Raw genomic sequence first — 17,183 nt, forward strand, 5'->3', positions numbered from 1 at the left:
TCTTATAAACATAGCTGAGGCCCGATGATAATATTCCCGGTCTGAAGGCAACATGAGTACATAAATACATGCATAACTAGATGTCATACCTTGATCGGACTCTTGTTCAGGAGAACAACTTGGCGATTCGCAGATTGTTGTAGTCCCAGGCCGTAATGTCCTCATATTTGCACGGAGTAGCAGGCGTGATGAACTTCTTCAATGGGAACAAGGAAGCGATATGGTTTGGCTTCGCAAAATAGGCGACAGAATAGCGCTCGGGGATGACCACGTCAGAACCCACTTTGACGGTGGGCGGATAAGTCACCCGGTGACACGCAGCCATGAATGTGTCATTGGTCAGGCGCTGAAGTGAGTCGCCGATATTCAGAATAATCTCCGACTTTCCACCTGAGACGACATCATGGAAGGTCCCCAGATTTGTCTGGTCTTCGACCTGCAGACCACCCGTGGAATCTTGGAACAGCATGGTAATCGTGCCGAAGTCTGTGTGCTCTGCAATGCGCGTGGCGGTTCCATCTTCTAGAGCGGATGCTGGTACGGCTGGATAATGAAGCAGGCGGAACTCATTCTCGGCCTTGTTGTGTAGAAGTCTGAGATCTGGTGCCGAAATCTCAAGGGCCTGGGCCAGCGCGTCGAGAATCTCCAACTCGACCTTGAAGCAGCTTTCATAGAAATCCTCCATGAATTTACGGAAGCCGGGAAGTTTCTCCTCGGCTACCCAGATGTTGTCAACAAGGCTGTCGTGTGGGGAGCCCATATCCAGAGTTTCCTGTGCTTGTTAGAATGGATCTTCACGGCGGGTCATAGAGGAAGCACTCACCTTGATATCCCGAATAGTCTTCCCTTGAGGGAGGCCTTTCTCATAGCCACTAATAGAAGAGACCGATTCCTGACCAACGTAGCTATATCCACGGTTGGGGTTTGCCTCGGGCGGATGTTTGGCGGTCATCTTATCCTCTAGTGAAAGAGAGAAAAATCGACGGGTCTGGCAAAAACAGTCAGTGGACATACAATCCCTGGTTCGAGAAACCTTACATAGTCAAACATCTCAGCAATCAGATCTTCCGGGAGCCCGTGGTTCTTTAGCTTGGCCACTCCACGCGTTTTGAGTGTGTCTAGGAGGGCTGCCGAAACTTCATCTCTTTCCTCAGGAGAACCCTTCAACAGGGACAGATCAAGAGCTTGCGACATGATTTTGGATGTTGCTTTGGGCGATGTGTTTGGAATTATCGTTTGAGATAGGGATTTGCTGAGCTTTTGAGATATGAGTGAAGATTTTAAAAACAGAAGGTCATCCTATTGGACTATATATATTCGATCATCGATGAGGGCCTACAATTTAAGGTCTCAGGTAATAACTTCACTTGGAAGGTAATATTGGATGTATAACCACACAGATATGTAAACTATGGATTACCTTCCAAGATGCCATTCTATCTTCGTCTTTCACGGAGCCAAAGTCGCTCAAAGGCGTTCCAAAAAGGGTAACACGCACGCCAAGAGTACCCCAACAACGCTTCTTCCAATAAGAATGGGAAACCATAGTGGATCACCTTCCTGTTTCTCAAGTCGAGACAGGAAACTATCCTCTGATGTCCCCTTGATAAAACCGATATATGGGTTACTGGGGCGAATCTGGTTGGCAGACTAGAATCCATGCTACATATGTAGCTATTGGGACTAATGAAATAGTTTTATATTCAATGGACATCATACAAAGCAGAACACTAACATCACAATTATTGAACATGGATGTCAAGGCACCAAGACAAACATTCGCTCCCATTTTCTTGACTTTGTCTGCGTTGGAAAGCGTTACAACGCTAAACCTGGTTCCAACGGATAATATTCGATGTTGTACCTGCTGCTCGTTCAGGTGTGCGATCTTGCGCTAGGATCCGCTCAGAACCGGAGCTTGCTGCATAAAGTGTGGGAAGCTTCTTTGTCACGCCCAAAAGTTCAGAAATTAGATCCCGACGTACTGTCGAGGACCATTGTCACTTTCTTCTTGCAGTTCCAACTTAATGGACAGCTGTGGGGTCTCGGATTTGGGGAGGGTGAGGGCACGAAAGTAGAAGTAAATGTTCATGTAGGCCTGTTTAACGGGGCCCTCCTCAAGGGCATTGACCCGTTGCTGAAACAAAACCATGGCTGAGTTGTAGCTAAAAGCATTTTCAAGAGCAAGACAATCTTCGTCGACGTGAATGCCTAGAAGCAAGAACCTAAGCTTTGGGCTCAAGGTTTGCATAAGGTCATGGATAACAGTGGCGTCATATGGTGGGATATTGTGTTGGACCAGTTTAACAGCAATATTGTTGTGGCGCCACCTCTGATGCATGGTCTCCATTGTACCGACGGCCGTGAATAGCTCCCAGTATTTGGGAGGCGATTCGACGTCTGCTAGCTCGGCCCAAAGTGTCTTGAATGTAGCCAAGTTATCGGAGTCGTAAACTGTCTGGTTTAGACTTTTCTCGTTTACCGTTTCGCTCCCGGTCGATGATGAGTGTGATGATGATGGGAGGGGATCTTGAGCTTCGTTGCCGCTGTCTGGTTTCTTGCGTTTGCGGCAGGTTGTATTACCCTCAGTTCTCTTTTGTCGAATCGGCAACTGCCCCCACTGGATCCTGATAAAGTTGATGAAGTCGCTCGTCTGCCGCTTGAACCCCGCATCTGGAGACAACTTATTTTTCCAGGCCGTAGAAGGCCACTGGGCTTGTTGAATTGCTTCATTCTTGTCGGCGGCGTCAGCGCCGGGACCAATCAAGGTATTGAACCCAAAAAGAAGTCCCATCCTCTGATACCCGGATACACTCTGCCCTGCCAGTACAAGGCAATATCCCGAAACATCGCTGCATCCCCTGAGTAAGATCCCGTACCACTGAGAGGCACGTTTCCATATATCCTCCGTAATATTGGAATCGCGGAGGAAGATCTTCTTTGGCTCATACTCGGTCAACTGAACATTGAGGGTATCAAATGTCTTTATATGAGACGATGCGACCACCAGACCGGCTTGGAAAAATGGTTGCCACTGTGGGTAATTGTCGGCCAGCAACCATCCAGCATCATTGTACCCCCCTGTGAAGACATAAACACCTTTCCAGGCGACAAGCGTCCGCTGGTTATTCTGGTACAAAGCAACAGTGGGTGCTTTTGGAACTCGTTCTTTCCGTACGTCCCCTCGCCTATCAAAGTCGTACGCCAGGTATCGGATGCGATACTCCGCAGGCAAGGTCAGAAGGGCGTAGATGACACCTGCATCGGACAGGCGGACATTCTTGGGGTTCCACCTATGCTGGTTGATGTTCGCATCCAATTCTGCTTCAATAGAGGCGCGGTCAGGTGGATTCATAATTTTCCAGGTACGAAGGGAGGCCATGTCTTCCTGGCTTGACAAGTTGCCTGGGGTGAGTCCAGGGACATCGCCCTCTTGCCATTCAACTGGGTCGTTGCATTTGTTGTCCCACTCCTGTTGAATCCACCGGTGGCACCTCTCGCGCCATTGCGACAACGCACTCAGTCAGTCCTCAAAATTTCTCGTGGAAGGGCAGGCCATCCTACAAGCCCGGGGGGAGATAAAAGGTAGATGGCACCAAGACAGGTGTTGATTGGCAGGTAATTTGGACTTGAACGGGTTCCGCTGGATTTTCTTCCGAAATGGAGAGGTCACAACAGGCAAAGTGCTGCTGGGGACTGGGAAAGAGATAGAAGAAAGGTCAGTTTTGATAGAGAAGGAAAGAAAGATGGTAGGAAAATGGCAGGAAGTGAAATGTTGAAGATTATGAGCGTCTTTGAAAATATGAGATGGGAAGGGATGAAGTAAAGAGAGAATGAAGATGGAAGATTCAGTTGAAGAGTTGAGGAGTTGAGGAGAAAATCAAACTGAAGTATACAAAAACACCCAAAAGGGAAAGGGACGGGTCTCGACAGTCATTGGACCAAAGCTGCGCGTTGGCCGCTGCGGGAAGCCGTACCCTCCCCCCACCAACAAGCTGTCTTAGGCTTTCCTCTCTCATCTCAACTTTCTTTGTCTTTGATTTTCTTGTACTGGTCTTTCCATTAACGGTCTCATTTGAGACTTGTTGCTTATCATGGATTCCACAGGCCTGAGTAGTAATGGTGCTGCCTACCGGTCTCGTGGGTACCAACTCGAAATGTTAGAGGCTAGCCGCAAGGAAAATATCATTGTCGCGGTATGTCCGTTTCTCGAGATTACGACTTCGGAAGATGCTGAACTATTTTATAGATGGACACAGGGAGTGGAAAAACTCATATGCATGTTTCCAGCTTTACCTTTTGTCGGCACGTTTTCCTGACTGTTTTCTTTAGTGCCATTCTTCGGATCATAGATGAGCTTGAGAACTCCGATTCTCCAGACAAAGTGAATAGACTTGATGACTCTTCTATATATTCTCAGCTCACATGTGGCACAGCTTATTTGGTTTTTGGCCCCGACTGTCGCATTGAGCCTTCAACAGCATGAAGTTATCACTAGCCAGATCCTCTCTGTGAAAACCAAAATTTTAACTGGTCTGGACAATGTTGATCGATGGACTGACCAAGGTATCTGGGACAAAGTGCTCAAGGATATCCGTGTGGTTGTCTCAACATATGCTGTCCTTGCTGATGCCTTGGGCCATGGTTTTGTTCGCATGTCCCGACTTGCTCTCCTTGTCTTTGATGAGGGTATGTGACACTCAAGGCATCCCAGAATTCATACTAATAATACTTAATACATAATACAGCTCATCATTGCACAAAACGCCATCCGGCGAACAAGATTATGCAAAATCACTACCATCCTACCCTGCTGAGGTCAGGCCCAAATGCTGTACCTCGAATTTTGGGACTCACTGCTAGTCCAGTGGTCCGGTCGAGCCAGAATGAGCTTGAGTGAGGCGATCTACTACACTCTGCTGAGTCTCTCCAATAACTGACCATATTTTTTCAGAACAATCGAATCCAACTTGAACGCAATATGCAAGACTCCACGCGTCCATCGCACTGAGCTTTTGGAAAACACCCATCGCCCTCACCTTGAGCGTGTCAATTACATAAGTTTTGACGAAGCGCATTATGGTTCTGGGAGTCGACTACTTTTACCTCTCATAGAATGTTGCAGGGCCTATAACATAGAAGATGACCCTTGGGTCGAATCATTGCGGTCAAAGGATCACACGGTGGAGCTGACCAAGGCCCTCACTACAGGTAAAACCTTCTGTAGCGAGCAACTGAGGAATTTCCAGGCACGCAGCTGTCACATTTATGAGGAGCTGGGAGGTTGGGCTGTTGATTTTTTCATCAGCGCTTCAATTGACCAACTTCAGCGTTCAATGCAAGATGCTAGTGAGATGTCACATTTGGACCAAATGGAGAGAATTTACCTGTTGGAACTGCTGCTTGCAATGCCGGCGCCAGTTTCAGCTGAGGAGAGTAATCACGTATCCGTCAAGCTTGAAATGCTTCTCAACTTCCTTGAGAAAATGGATAGGCCTGGGTTTTCCGGGCTGCTATTTGCCAAGCAGAGAGCAACTGTCAGTGTGTTAGCTCGCATTCTATCCATTCATCCCAAAACCAGAGATCGCTTTCAGTGTGCCGCTTATGTTGGTTGGTCGAGCGATAGAAACCGCAAGGGCTGCCTCGGTGACCTACTTCATCGGGATATGCAACGAGATACACTTGATGAATTCAAAGTTGGCCGCAAAAACCTCATTGTGACCACTGATGTTCTCGAGGAAGGGATTGACGTCAGTGCATGCAGTTTGGTCATCTGTTATGACAAGCCTGCGAACCTCAAGTCCTTTGTGCAGCGGCGCGGGCGTGCTCGTCATAGAGAATCTACATATGCTCTCATGATCTCAAACGAGGACGAGTTGTTGAACCTGCACAAGTGGCAGGAATTGGAGCAAGCTATGATCAAAGCGTATCAGGATGACGAGCGACGGCGTCGGGAAGTCTATGACCTCGAAGCCACTGAAGAGCATGTGAAAGAGAGACTTTGGGTGGAGAAGACGAGGTAATCGCAATTCATCCCTTCTAAGACATTGCTAACATCATTTTCCGTAGTGCCCTGTTAACGGCAGACGACGCATTGCAGCATTTGTATCACTTTTGCGCAGTGTTACCAGTTGATGAGTACTCTAACAACCTACCATTATTTTCCTTCCAGGAAAACAGTGTAGGACTGCTTTTAGGTACGGTGACACTGCCAAATTCTGTTCACCCCACGGTCCGACGGACAACAGGGAAAGCCTGGTGGCGGACAGAGCGGGCAGCCAGGAAGGAGACTGCATTCCAAGCCTATAAAGCTTTGCATGCGTATGGGCTGGTCAATGACAATCTCTTGCCATTGACACGAAAACCAGAGCTGAGGTGCTCAGAGGAGACTGTTCTCCCATCCATTGTGCAAGCTGCGGAGCAGTATGACCCTTATGTAGACCTTGCACAAGGCTGGGGTTTGGGTCAGCTTTGCCAGACACGCTTGAGAATATGCAGCAATGGTTCCGTCAATAAAGATCTCGCCATCTGCTTAATTTTGCCAAGATTGACCCCGATGCCGCAACCCATTCCTCTCTATTGGGACTCCGAAACCTGCATGAAACTTCACTTTGATCCGCAGATTTCGAGTTTTGAGACGACAGTGGAGACACTGGATCAAATGAGAAGAAGCACAGCGCTCTATCTACAAGCCCCTAGCTCGCGACAGCGGGGAGACGACCGCGACTTTGTGGCTCTCTTCATCCCGGACATTTCACATGAGCACCTAGGAGAATGGCTTGCTGTCCACGAAGGGAAAGAGCCTGCGCTGGATGTTTACGTGAGGGACCCAATTGCTCCGCCTCTGGGTATCGTCCGTGACCAGTCCAAATTCAGCGAGCCACGGCTATTCAACAGATGGAACGTTCCAGCCGATGTATCGAAGTCGTCGCCTATTGAAGTGGAATGTTCATCGCTCCCCCGTCGGCGAAATCTCCTGCAGATGCCGGCTACGAATATCGCCGAAGACGGAGAGGCGGACGCACCAAAGAAGTCCTACATTTTGCCTGCAGCAGCTTGCGTCATTGACAAGCTCCCAGCAAAACAGGCTGTGTTTGGACTTTTCATCTCGGCCATTCTAGACCGGCTGGAAGCATCTTTGGTCGCACATCGGTTGAACGATACCATTTTGAAAGGAGTCGGGATCAAAGATATCGCCCATGTTATTACGGCTATCAGCGCACCCATTGCACAGGCCAGCACCAACTATCAGCGATATGAGTTCTTTGGTGACTCCGTTCTCAAATTCACCGTCAGTTGCCAGCTCTTTTTCCGGAACGGCAACTGGCACGAGGGGTATCTCTCGGAGAGCCGTGACAAGCTCATCCAGAACAGTCGCCTTGCTCGTGCAGCTCTCGACCTTGGTATTGACAGCTTTGTTCTAACAAGCCGGTTCACTCCTCGGAAATGGACTACACCGTTAATCAGGAACAAGTTGGAACCCTCGACAGCCAAGAGAAACATATCGACCAAGGTCTTGGCAGACGTTGTGGAATCCCTCATTGGAGCAGCGTATGTGGACGGTGGGATCCGCGAAGCGCAGGCTTGTCTCCATCGCTTTTTGCCGGAGATTAATCTCTTCACGAACGACATTTCACCTCTCATACTGCCACAAGGTAAAGGCGTGAGCAATTTAATCAACCACCATCGATTGGCTGGTCTGATTGGATACACTTTTAACGACCCTGCCCTTCTAACAGAGGCGCTCACTCACGCATCCTGCGAGTACGACACATCAACGCAATCGTACCAACGCCTCGAGTTCCTTGGCGATGCCGTCCTCGACATGGTCGTCATGGCAGTGATAGCAGGCCATCCTGTGGAAATGGACCAGGGACCAATGACATTGCTCAAACATTCCGTCGTGAACGCCAACCTCCTTGCCTTCTTCTGCATGGAGCTATGCGCACCAGACGAACCTTCCCACGTCACCCAATTCACCAACGGCGGAATCAACCTCGTGCCACGCTATGACCAAATCCACCTATGGCGCTTCCTCCGCTCCCATGGCCCTAACATCAAATCTGCCCAGGAAGCTTGCCTCGAGCGGCACCAAGGTCTCCGTGCTGAAATCCGTGATGCTCTGGAAAACGGGACCCAGTATCCGTGGGAGTTGTTCGCCCGCCTGCGTGCCGATAAGTTCCTGTCGGACATCATCGAGAGTGTGCTTGGGGCGATATTCATCGACTGCGGGGGCGACCTAGACGTATGTTATGCATTCGTCGAACGTATCGGATTGGTGTGGTACATCCAGCGTGTTATTGCCGACGGTGTTAATGTTGTTCATCCGCGCAACATTGCGCAGAACATGGTGAAGGGAGCAGGTACCTTGGTCTTTAAGAGGAAGAGGGTCGAGTCTGGAGGCGTAGCTACGTATCGGTGCTCGGCGATTGTTAACAAGACTGAAATTGCGCTGGTGGAGGGTTGTGCTTCTGCCGAAGAGGCTGAGGTCAAGGTTGCCAACGTCGCGATTGAGCACTTGACGTTGCACCCGGTGGTTTCCACATGAGCTCGGACTTAATAGCTTGGGAGATTGGCGTGCTCTGAATGATGTGTATGATTTTGGCCTGAGATTTTCGATTTTGCTTAGCTAGATACCATTTGTGAAGTCTTCAATTCGGACTGCCTTCAATGAACATCGGAAGCAACGTAGCTAATCGACATCTCCAAATAAATAAGTAGTGAAAGAGAGCCCACTCCTACGCCTTGTTTCCCTTTGCACTGCGCTTGGACCGCCGCACAGGGGCGGGCTTAGATTCCTCCTTCTGATCCTCCGCATCAGAGCCAATGAAGTCCACTTGTTCCTCCTCACTTGAGGCCACCATAACACCCTCTTCCATGCCCTCAGAGGACTGGGTATCCGCCTCAGCCTTTGACACGGGCTCCCAGGTTCCTTCGGGTGGCCCATCTTGACGCAAACTGCTAAGGATCTTTGTTGTCTCGCTTTCCACGCCATTCCAAGCTTTACAGTTGCCACACCGCCAGCGGCCCAGCTCTTCCGGTGTTTTGATCCCAGGGGGAGCCTGGCCGTTCACGAGCCGGCACGCACTGCACATCATGACCATCCGGTTGCGGGGTTGGGTTTCATCTTCGCCCAGCAGAACATCCAAGAGACGGTCGTACCAGTGTGGTTGTTCGCCGCTCTGAGGAGGGAATGCGTTCGGTGCAAAGCTGGCTTGATCGGTGGGTGTTTGGGGAGGAAAAGGAGGCTGGGGAGAGGACTGCTGCGGGGTCTGCGGGCCGCCCTGGGCTAGCTCGATTGGGGGAGAGGGATAACCGGGGGATGGCGGGTCGTTCTGGGTTTGTGATGCAGAGGGAGGACGGCGAATGTTGGCGGTGGGCGGCGGCGGGAGACCAGTGCGGGCCACATGCTGTGGCTGCTGGGCAGGCTTTCCTTTCTCGGGTGGTCCCTTTGGGCCCGGAGAGGGTTTGGGGGACTCACCACCGTACTTCTCTAGCAGTTGCTGGGTGGAGTTGTACTTGGTTGCGACCTTGAGCTTTTCGATGGTCTCCTCGCGCTGTTTATGGAAGTCGTCAAGGCGGCGTTGGAGGCGAGAAATTCGGTAGTCGAAGACTCTGGAGCTGAGAGTGCGCACACCGTAAATCCTAAGAGCTGGAGTTAGCGATGTGGGAACGTGCAGATTAAGGGCAGACGCACAGGACCGGCCCGCCTGCGATGGCTGCATATTCTTTGATTCCCCAGCTCTCCCATCCTAGTACCAGGGCGAGGATGATGGAATAAAACAAATAGGCAAATGTCGAGTAGAGGGTCCAGAGAGCTTTGATTCGCCGAGAAGACTGACGTTGCTGGTCGAGTCGTGTGGTGGCCTCGGCGATCTTTGTCGACAGCGTGGAAAGGGTCTTCTCAAAAGAAGCTGCGGAATTGTCATCGCCCTGGATAAAGTCAGCGGCAGTAAAGCGAAATAAGTAAAAGCAATGTATTTCACCTTCCAGGGCCAAAAAGAAACCATTATTGTACATACATAGTATGCCTATGAACTGAGAAGATGGAGCTCGACTGTTGAGCTGTTCCAAGTTTAGGAAGGCGATACGCACGGGCCACATCAAGTCGGAGTTATGCCCCCGACAGCTGGGAGTCTATTATTGTCCACCTAAATAAGGGGGTCATTGTATTTGTTTATTTGCTTCATTTCGCATGAGTATCTCGGATATCATTACACAGAATCCAGCTATTCATATTTGTTGAGTTGCCCTTTCTACGCCTTGGCGAGAGTATTTCCGAGCTCGGCAGCCCGAGCAGTGGCAGCCTGGACAGACTTGTCGACGATCTCCTTAAAGTTGAGAGACTCAAATGTCTGTAGGGCAGCATGTGTGGTGCCGTTCGGGCTGGTCACATTCTTACGGAGCTGAGCGGGGCTGTCGGAGCTCTCAACCAACATCTTGCCAGCACCCAGACATGTCTGTGTAGCCAACCGAGTGGCTTGTTCTTCAGAGAGGCCTAGAGCAGTTGAACTTGCGACCAGGTGCTCAACCATGGCAAAGAAGTAGGCAGGTCCAGATCCTAATTGGGTCAGATTGATACGTGTTGATGGCATGCCGTATGGCTTTGGGCGCAGGAGACTTACCAGACAATCCAGTGACGACATCGAGAAGTTCTTCGCGATCCACCCATTCGGTGGCCTTGCTAACACTTCCAAGCATAGCATTGACAAGCTCCTTTTCATCCGATGTGATATCCGCGCTAGCGAAAGCACCTGAAGCACCCTCGCCAACTAGGGCGGGGGTGTTCGGCATCACGCGAACAGTGTGGGCCGTACGGCTATCGCTCGTTGTCAACCATTCCTTCAAGCTATCAAGGGTAATACCCGCAGCAATGCTGACAACAACGGGCAAAGTCGCGCGCGGCGACCAGGTACCACCGAGCTCCTGGCACACACCCTTGGTAACTTGAGGCTTGACCGCAATGATGACCAAATCGGCATCACCTCCAGCCTCGACATTGGAAGTGGTGGTGCGCACTCCGAGTGCGGCCATCTTCTCGCGGTTGACATCCCACGGCTCGGAGACGCAGATGTTCTGCTTGTTGACGCCTTTGCTCAGTAGGCCACCAATGATGGCGGCAGCCATGTTTCCGCCGCCAATGAAGGCCAATTTGCTCTCTTGGATGGACGGCATTGTATCGATATAGCTGAAACTGAAAGCGTCCACGGGTGTTCCAAGGTTGTACTGTCCAAGTGAGTAATTGGGGAGTCCCGCACTTATGTAAAATTTGGCGGGGCACCCGGGCAGGCCACCCGCGTTATCGCACCGGCCCGGTATTCCGAGGTTGGAGAAAGGACGTCTATCATTCAATTTCATTTTTATTACTCTGACTTAATTAAACTTGGGGTCCACGGGTGTTCGTATATCACTCTTAAGAACTCGGAGCATAAATCTTGTTGCGGTCAGTGCGGCATTGGGAACAAAGCAACATTATTTCTGGATCTGAGATTGCAAATGTAGATCTTCAATTGAAGGCGAAGGACTACCAGGGACTAGTAAAGTAGACTTCCAATGAGATGATATGATACACGTATTTCAGTTTGAAGTACGCCAGTTATCCGGAAAGGAACGACGTTGGAAAAGCTTAAGAGGAAGAGAGGTTTTGGGAATTGAGGGAGGGAGAAAGAGGGGGGGGGGGGGGGGGGGTTATAGTCCCAACAGACGCACCTTCCCAGAATGAGGTTTCATACTTTCCTATTTTCTCCTTGATCTCGTGACTTGCAAAACAAATGATCTTGTGGATGCACCTGCCCCTTCCTCACTTCCATTGATTCGATATTCTGCAGTGGCCATTGCTCTTGGCCGTAACTAGGCGCCTTGCTTACATCCACGCCCTACATGTACATCTATGGATCCATGGATGGCCATGAAAATCGAATACATCCCGCAACATGATCTGATAGCCTATCCACAGTAGAATTGAAGACTCTGCCTCACGAGGCTTATGCTACAGTTAATCATACCTAGGTAGTACCTCGAAAAATTGACAAATCCAAAAGCTTCCAAGGTTAACCCATCATTCGTAATTCGTGATAATATTCAGGTTCCCAATCAGTGGACACGGGCTACATGGCTTCCACGTCCATCAGTGCCATGCATGCGGCGGGTTCCAGCAGCCTAGAAATGTTAACTCGAATCCAAGTTCAACCAGAGTGGTTCAGTCCTTACCTTGGTTGCAGGGCGATGCATCAAACTTCCTTTCAACTTCAACATAGCGCCGGAGACCTTGTCGCCAAGGGTAGCTTTGCGTTGATGGCGAGTATGGGTAGGTGCTCCATAGGCGTTCTTGTGACCAAAACGATGTCCAGTGCGACCAGTAGGACCAGTACGGCCAGTATGACCAGTTTGGCGATGACCTTGGATGGGATTCTGGCGTGTTGTCGTCGTGGTTTTGACAGTGCGCGATTTCGCGTTTGGTCCCTTGAGTTTGGTCATCAGCGTAGGCTTGGTGGTGCGGGTGGTTGTGGTAGCGGGGCGACGTCGATGAAACATTGTGATGAATGGATGGATTTGGTAGGGAGTTTGATATGGAATGGATATTGTATATATAACTGTAGTGAGTCGATTGTTATTTGAACAGCTAGGTGGACATCAGGGTCTTTAAATAAGCTGCAGAGATAGCCACGGAAGATGCTTCCTATAGTCACTTTGATTTCGAGCAAAACGTATGCCAAGCATCGTGTCGCCTTCAATGATAACACATAGGAGAGGTTGACAAAGAGGCGCTCAGCCGGCGCGTCACCAAAAGGACGATCTTCCCTAGGTGTCTCCAGTCAGCTTGTACCGGCCGGAAGACAAAATGCTACCTAAAATAATAACATATGTTATTGGTAGATCATCCTTGCAGATCAGACATTTAGACAGGGATATATATTGAAACTACGTCTCAATGATGGTAGAACGAACACGATTTCGACAATGACGAGACGTAAGTTGTAAGTTAACTGTTCTGTTCCTTGTGTTGTCGAATGATGAGACTCGGGATGATGTCACTCAATGTTGGTCTGTGCGCTATGGAAGAAGATACAGATTCGTATCGACAACATTAAAATCATCAACCATGTATTCATAATATTGCTGTATGGAGCTCATATAGAGCTTACACGAGCTACGATGCTGAAAATGAATCTTTACTTCAAGGTGGCCACCACACTTTTTCAACGTCTCAACCTTTCAAAACGTACAGTATATAATCTGATTCCATCCTGCTTATACTCTACCAAATTAATTGCAGCTCATTTATCGGTACCGGCAGTACCTGATTCTCTTGAGAAATCTTTGATGTGCCGAGAGCTCTCGCACTCATGACATTACGCGTTGCTAACTGGTCGTAATTACTTATGTCAAAGAAGACACATATCCCCCTATTCATAAGCAGCTAATCAAAGTAAACTGTCTGGACTTTCAATGGTAAATGGTATATTATAATTCGAATTGATCACTAGAACCTAAATATACCGATAACTGTCCTCATATATCCCAGCCTTTCACATCTGTGAATAGAATCACATAAGCCGCACCTGTGCAAAACAGAACAGTTAGCCATAAATCATGGAATGGTATGACCAAACTAAAATCACAATTGAAGTAACTCAGAGACCAATATGAAACAATGTAGATAGACACAGATTCAACAAATTCTTTGCAGAAAGGGAAGGTCGATCATCATAGAGACGATGTGTATTGTGGCTTGCGGGGAGCAGGAGAGACAAGGGGGGATAGTTACCTGGACCAGTCGGAGCATTGCCCCCTAGTGGGGGCGATTGGTGGCGGCGGGAACGACCAAGGGTTTGTATTAGCCACTCGTGTCTGGAAATATTGTTCCTGAAGCAGCAAGTTATGTTCTGTATAATAACAATTTGTTTCTTCTTTCGAGAGCGCCCGATACCGCTGTCTATTAGTCACATAAGTAGTGGGAGAGCAATGAGAATGAATGTCTTCCTCCACATCCGTCTTTAAGATGAGTGAGAATGGGCCAAAAATGATCGGAAAAGGTTGTGGTGAATTTCTATGACCTCAAGATGGTTTGAAGGTTAAATCGGAATTCCCCTGAGTGGTCTTAAATACCTGTCGCTGGGGCACTAGGGCATCGGCCCTATTTCAGAAATTTACATGTAAGGAGAAATTATCTATGGAGAATGTCGTCATTGATGGAACCATCTGACGACGACCCACCGATAAAACATAGTGCATTACATGTAGGTGTATGCTAAGTGCTCATGTGCTGTGGATGTACATATTGGTATAACTGTGAAGACAATTTGCATGGAAAATATTATGGTTTTGCCCGCGATTTTGTCAATAATCTTTCGATTATCCCTTTTTCAGCAGAGCTGATCAATGTCCCAGAAATCTATTCACGTCAGTTAGAACATCATGTGCGCCGAGATCCACGTGGATGAAGAGATACCTTGGAGATGTCTTAAGTAATATTTTGGATTTGGAATTGGATGGTTCTGCCCAGTGAGCCCCGTTAAAGCGCTTTTATATTGGAAAGCGGCTAAAATAGGAAAGACCCACCCGTCAGGGGAAATATAGCGGGGTGACTTTAGGTACGAGCTGGATTTCGTACTCCGCCAGAACATTCATTACCTCCCCAGTTTGAGCTATGGGAGTTGTTGCAATCAATCTCGTTGATATTAGTAAGGTGAGGCCATTTAAATCTAAAAGCCGGCATATGCATATGCTCTTCTATATACACCAGACCATAATGTGACGAGGTCCTCCCTCCTAAGGATCAGCACTCTTCCGCTAACGAGAATATGGTGCCTTTTTATCATTGTTCCATGTTTTCCGTGTTAGGAAGGCTCGAAGACCAACTTCTAGGGCCGTGCATAGCCTAGTCTAGTCTCACCGTGGGCTTGTTATGGACCCTTGAGTCGTGAAGTGGTCAAGTACCGCGCTCGAGTCCCGTGGCGCGTATGATGCCGAAAGCTCACCCCGGCAGCTCCTTGAGGTTATCCATTTATTGGTGTTTCGTGAGGAAACCGAGGGGGAGAGCAGTACCCCGCACTCTGCCAAGACGCAACGTTTGAGACAAGATCACCATATCACGACCAGAAAAGGAGATGCAACGCAGAGATCGTCAAAATAATGCCATTCGGAGAGAAAGAATAGCGCTAACGCACTGAGAACTGCATACAGAAGTATAGGGTCGGCCTTAAGAGGGTATTTCAGGGGCACTTTTGGTCAGCAATTGCGGGTTTTGGATGCGTCCATGGCATCTTATAAATACGTGGCGCCAATCGCTTAAGATTGGATTGTGCGCGACGCTCTACTTTAATCTCGTATCTTCACCATTTTGGTCTTAATCCTCTGTATCGAAAGTTGAACCTGCTCAAAATGATCGCCGACGCCAAAGCATTGGATTTTTCGGTGAGTCTCGCTGAACGCTTTATACTATCGATCCCACGACTTATCCTTGCTAAATTAGACATTCCGCAATGTCATCAATAATCAATTGACCACGACATCGGAAACCAGACATGGAATCAACCCTGCCAACACTCAGCCTAATCCACCCGTACCAGTTTCGACCCAGGATGATCTTGACAAGGCCGTAAAGGCGGCTCAAGATGCTTTCAAGGGCTGGGCCAAGACGACTTTCGAAGAGCGACGTAAAGCCCTACTTGCCTGGGCCGATGCCATTGACGCTAATGCCGCCGGATTCGGACAAACCCTCACAATGGAACAAGGAAAACCATTGACTCAATCATCGGCAGAGGTGGGTATGGCGGATGTATGGATTCGCGGTCTCACCGCTATTGAGATTACCGACAATGTAATCGAGGAAACCGAAGATAGGAAGGTCGTTCAACGTCATACACCCATCGGCGTGGTGGGCGCCATTGTCCCCTGGAACTTCCCTGTCCTTTTGGCCGTCGGCAAAATAGCCGCTGCTGTATACACCGGAAACACTGTTATTGTGAAGCCGTCTCCATTCACACCTTACTGCGGCTTGAAGCTGGCAGAGCTTGCCACCAACTTCCTTCCTCCTGGCGTGATCCAATGCCTGAGCGGCGATGAGTCCCTCGGCCCGTTGTTCACTGCTCATCCTCAAATTGGGAAGATCAGCTTTACCGGGTCGATTGCCACTGGAAAACGAGTTATGGCTGCGTGTACTTCAACCCTCAAGCGATTTACGCTCGAGCTGGGTGGCAATGACCCGGCAATTATCTGCGACGATGTTGATATCGATGCCATTATGCCCAAGATTGGGATTCTCTCTTATCTCTGCAGCTCGCAGATCTGCATGATGATCAAACGCCTTTATGTCCACGAGAAGATCTATGATGAGTTCCTGAACAAGTTAGTCACATTTGTCAAGACCCTGAAAGTCGGCGAAGGCACCGAGGCGGATACCTTCCTCGGGCCTGTTCAAAATCAGATGCAATATGAGAAAGCCAAAAACCTGTTCAGCAGTATTGGTACTGAAAACCTGAAAGCTGCACTTGGAGGCTCAATCGAGAACTCTTCTGGATACTTCATCCACCCGACCATTATCGACAATCCCCCGGAGACATCGCGCGTGGTACAGGAAGAGGCGTTTGCTCCCATCTTGCCCGTCTTGAAATGGTCTGATGAGGACGATGTCCTTGAGCGTGCGAATGCTCTGGAGACCGGATTGGGTTCTTCTGTCTGGAGTAAGGATTTCGAACGCGCAACTCGGATGGCAGATCAACTCCAGTCTGGTTCCGTGTGGGTGAACAGCCACTTTGATGTGGCGCCGAATGCACCCTTTGGTGGTCACAAGCAGAGCGGCATGGGTGTGGAATGGGGTCTTGATGGCCTGCTTGGGTACTGCAATTCGCAGACTCAGTGGCTGAAGAAGAGTTTCTAGTTAATGTTTAGTTTTGGATGAGCTCTGTGAATGTTGACACCAGCAAACTTGGGAGACTTCGCTTCACTGACACTGTATGATGTATGAATCTACCATATTTCTCCACTGTATTCCATAATATCGGAGATCTCCCCATAGCATGCGTCAACTGCGAGATTCATTGGTTATCTTATCACGCCCCTCAACGCGGATCGTTGCGTCCATCGGCAGACTCCGCCTCCACTGTTTTCGTCTCACGGGCGGGGGATGGTATTGAATTTAACAATATAAATGCTCCGAGGGTCCTTCTGGGCTAAGCTGC

General features: G+C 49.1%; 7 protein-coding genes across 7 annotated transcripts; 2 read left to right on the forward strand and 5 right to left on the reverse strand.

Annotated features, from left to right (window-relative positions):
* Nucleotides 1-106: 106 nt before the first annotated feature.
* On the reverse strand, nt 107-1,194 carry N7525_001231 (isopenicillin N synthase family dioxygenase; the record flags this gene model as incomplete). The annotated part of the gene is made up of 3 exons (XM_002558133.2): nt 107-772; nt 824-988; nt 1,039-1,194. 3 exons carry the CDS (start codon nt 1,192-1,194, stop codon nt 107-109), a joined length of 987 nt encoding a protein of 328 aa, XP_002558179.2.
* A 775-nt stretch (nt 1,195-1,969) lies between these two features.
* Nucleotides 1,970-3,506, reverse strand: N7525_001232 (uncharacterized protein; the record flags this gene model as incomplete). The annotated part of the gene is given in 2 exon segments (XM_061211816.1): nt 1,970-3,472; nt 3,486-3,506. The coding sequence occupies 2 exon segments, from the start codon at nt 3,504-3,506 to the stop codon at nt 1,970-1,972; spliced, it is 1,524 nt and encodes a 507-aa protein (XP_061071042.1).
* A 588-nt stretch (nt 3,507-4,094) lies between these two features.
* Nucleotides 4,095-8,548, forward strand: N7525_001233 (putative RNA helicase/RNAse III; the record flags this gene model as incomplete). Its single annotated transcript, XM_061211817.1, has 5 exons — nt 4,095-4,196; nt 4,437-4,689; nt 4,749-4,896; nt 4,955-6,019; nt 6,070-8,548. The coding sequence occupies 5 exons, from the start codon at nt 4,095-4,097 to the stop codon at nt 8,546-8,548; spliced, it is 4,047 nt and encodes a 1,348-aa protein (XP_061071043.1).
* A 190-nt stretch (nt 8,549-8,738) lies between these two features.
* N7525_001234 (uncharacterized protein) lies at nt 8,739-10,010 on the reverse strand (the record flags this gene model as incomplete). Its single annotated transcript, XM_061211818.1, has 3 exons — nt 8,739-9,645; nt 9,698-9,933; nt 9,987-10,010. 3 exons carry the CDS (start codon nt 10,008-10,010, stop codon nt 8,739-8,741), a joined length of 1,167 nt encoding a protein of 388 aa, XP_061071044.1.
* A 246-nt stretch (nt 10,011-10,256) lies between these two features.
* Nucleotides 10,257-11,175, reverse strand: N7525_001235 (pyrroline-5-carboxylate reductase family protein; the record flags this gene model as incomplete). Its single annotated transcript, XM_002558129.1, has 2 exons — nt 10,257-10,561; nt 10,626-11,175. 2 exons carry the CDS (start codon nt 11,173-11,175, stop codon nt 10,257-10,259), a joined length of 855 nt encoding a protein of 284 aa, XP_002558175.1.
* Nucleotides 11,176-12,093: 918 nt separating this feature from the next.
* On the reverse strand, nt 12,094-12,534 carry N7525_001236 (uncharacterized protein; the record flags this gene model as incomplete). Its single annotated transcript, XM_061211819.1, has 2 exons — nt 12,094-12,159; nt 12,211-12,534. 2 exons carry the CDS (start codon nt 12,532-12,534, stop codon nt 12,094-12,096), a joined length of 390 nt encoding a protein of 129 aa, XP_061071045.1.
* Nucleotides 12,535-15,384: 2,850 nt separating this feature from the next.
* On the forward strand, nt 15,385-16,882 carry N7525_001237 (aldehyde dehydrogenase family protein; the record flags this gene model as incomplete). The annotated part of the gene is made up of 2 exons (XM_002558127.2): nt 15,385-15,417; nt 15,476-16,882. 2 exons carry the CDS (start codon nt 15,385-15,387, stop codon nt 16,880-16,882), a joined length of 1,440 nt encoding a protein of 479 aa, XP_002558173.2.
* Between the last annotated feature and the right edge of the window lie 301 nt (nt 16,883-17,183).

Source organism: Penicillium rubens (genome assembly GCF_028828025.1).
Source record: "Penicillium rubens strain IBT 27055 chromosome Unknown utg000001l_segment0_segment0, whole genome shotgun sequence".
NCBI lineage: Eukaryota > Fungi > Ascomycota > Eurotiomycetes > Eurotiales > Aspergillaceae > Penicillium > Penicillium rubens.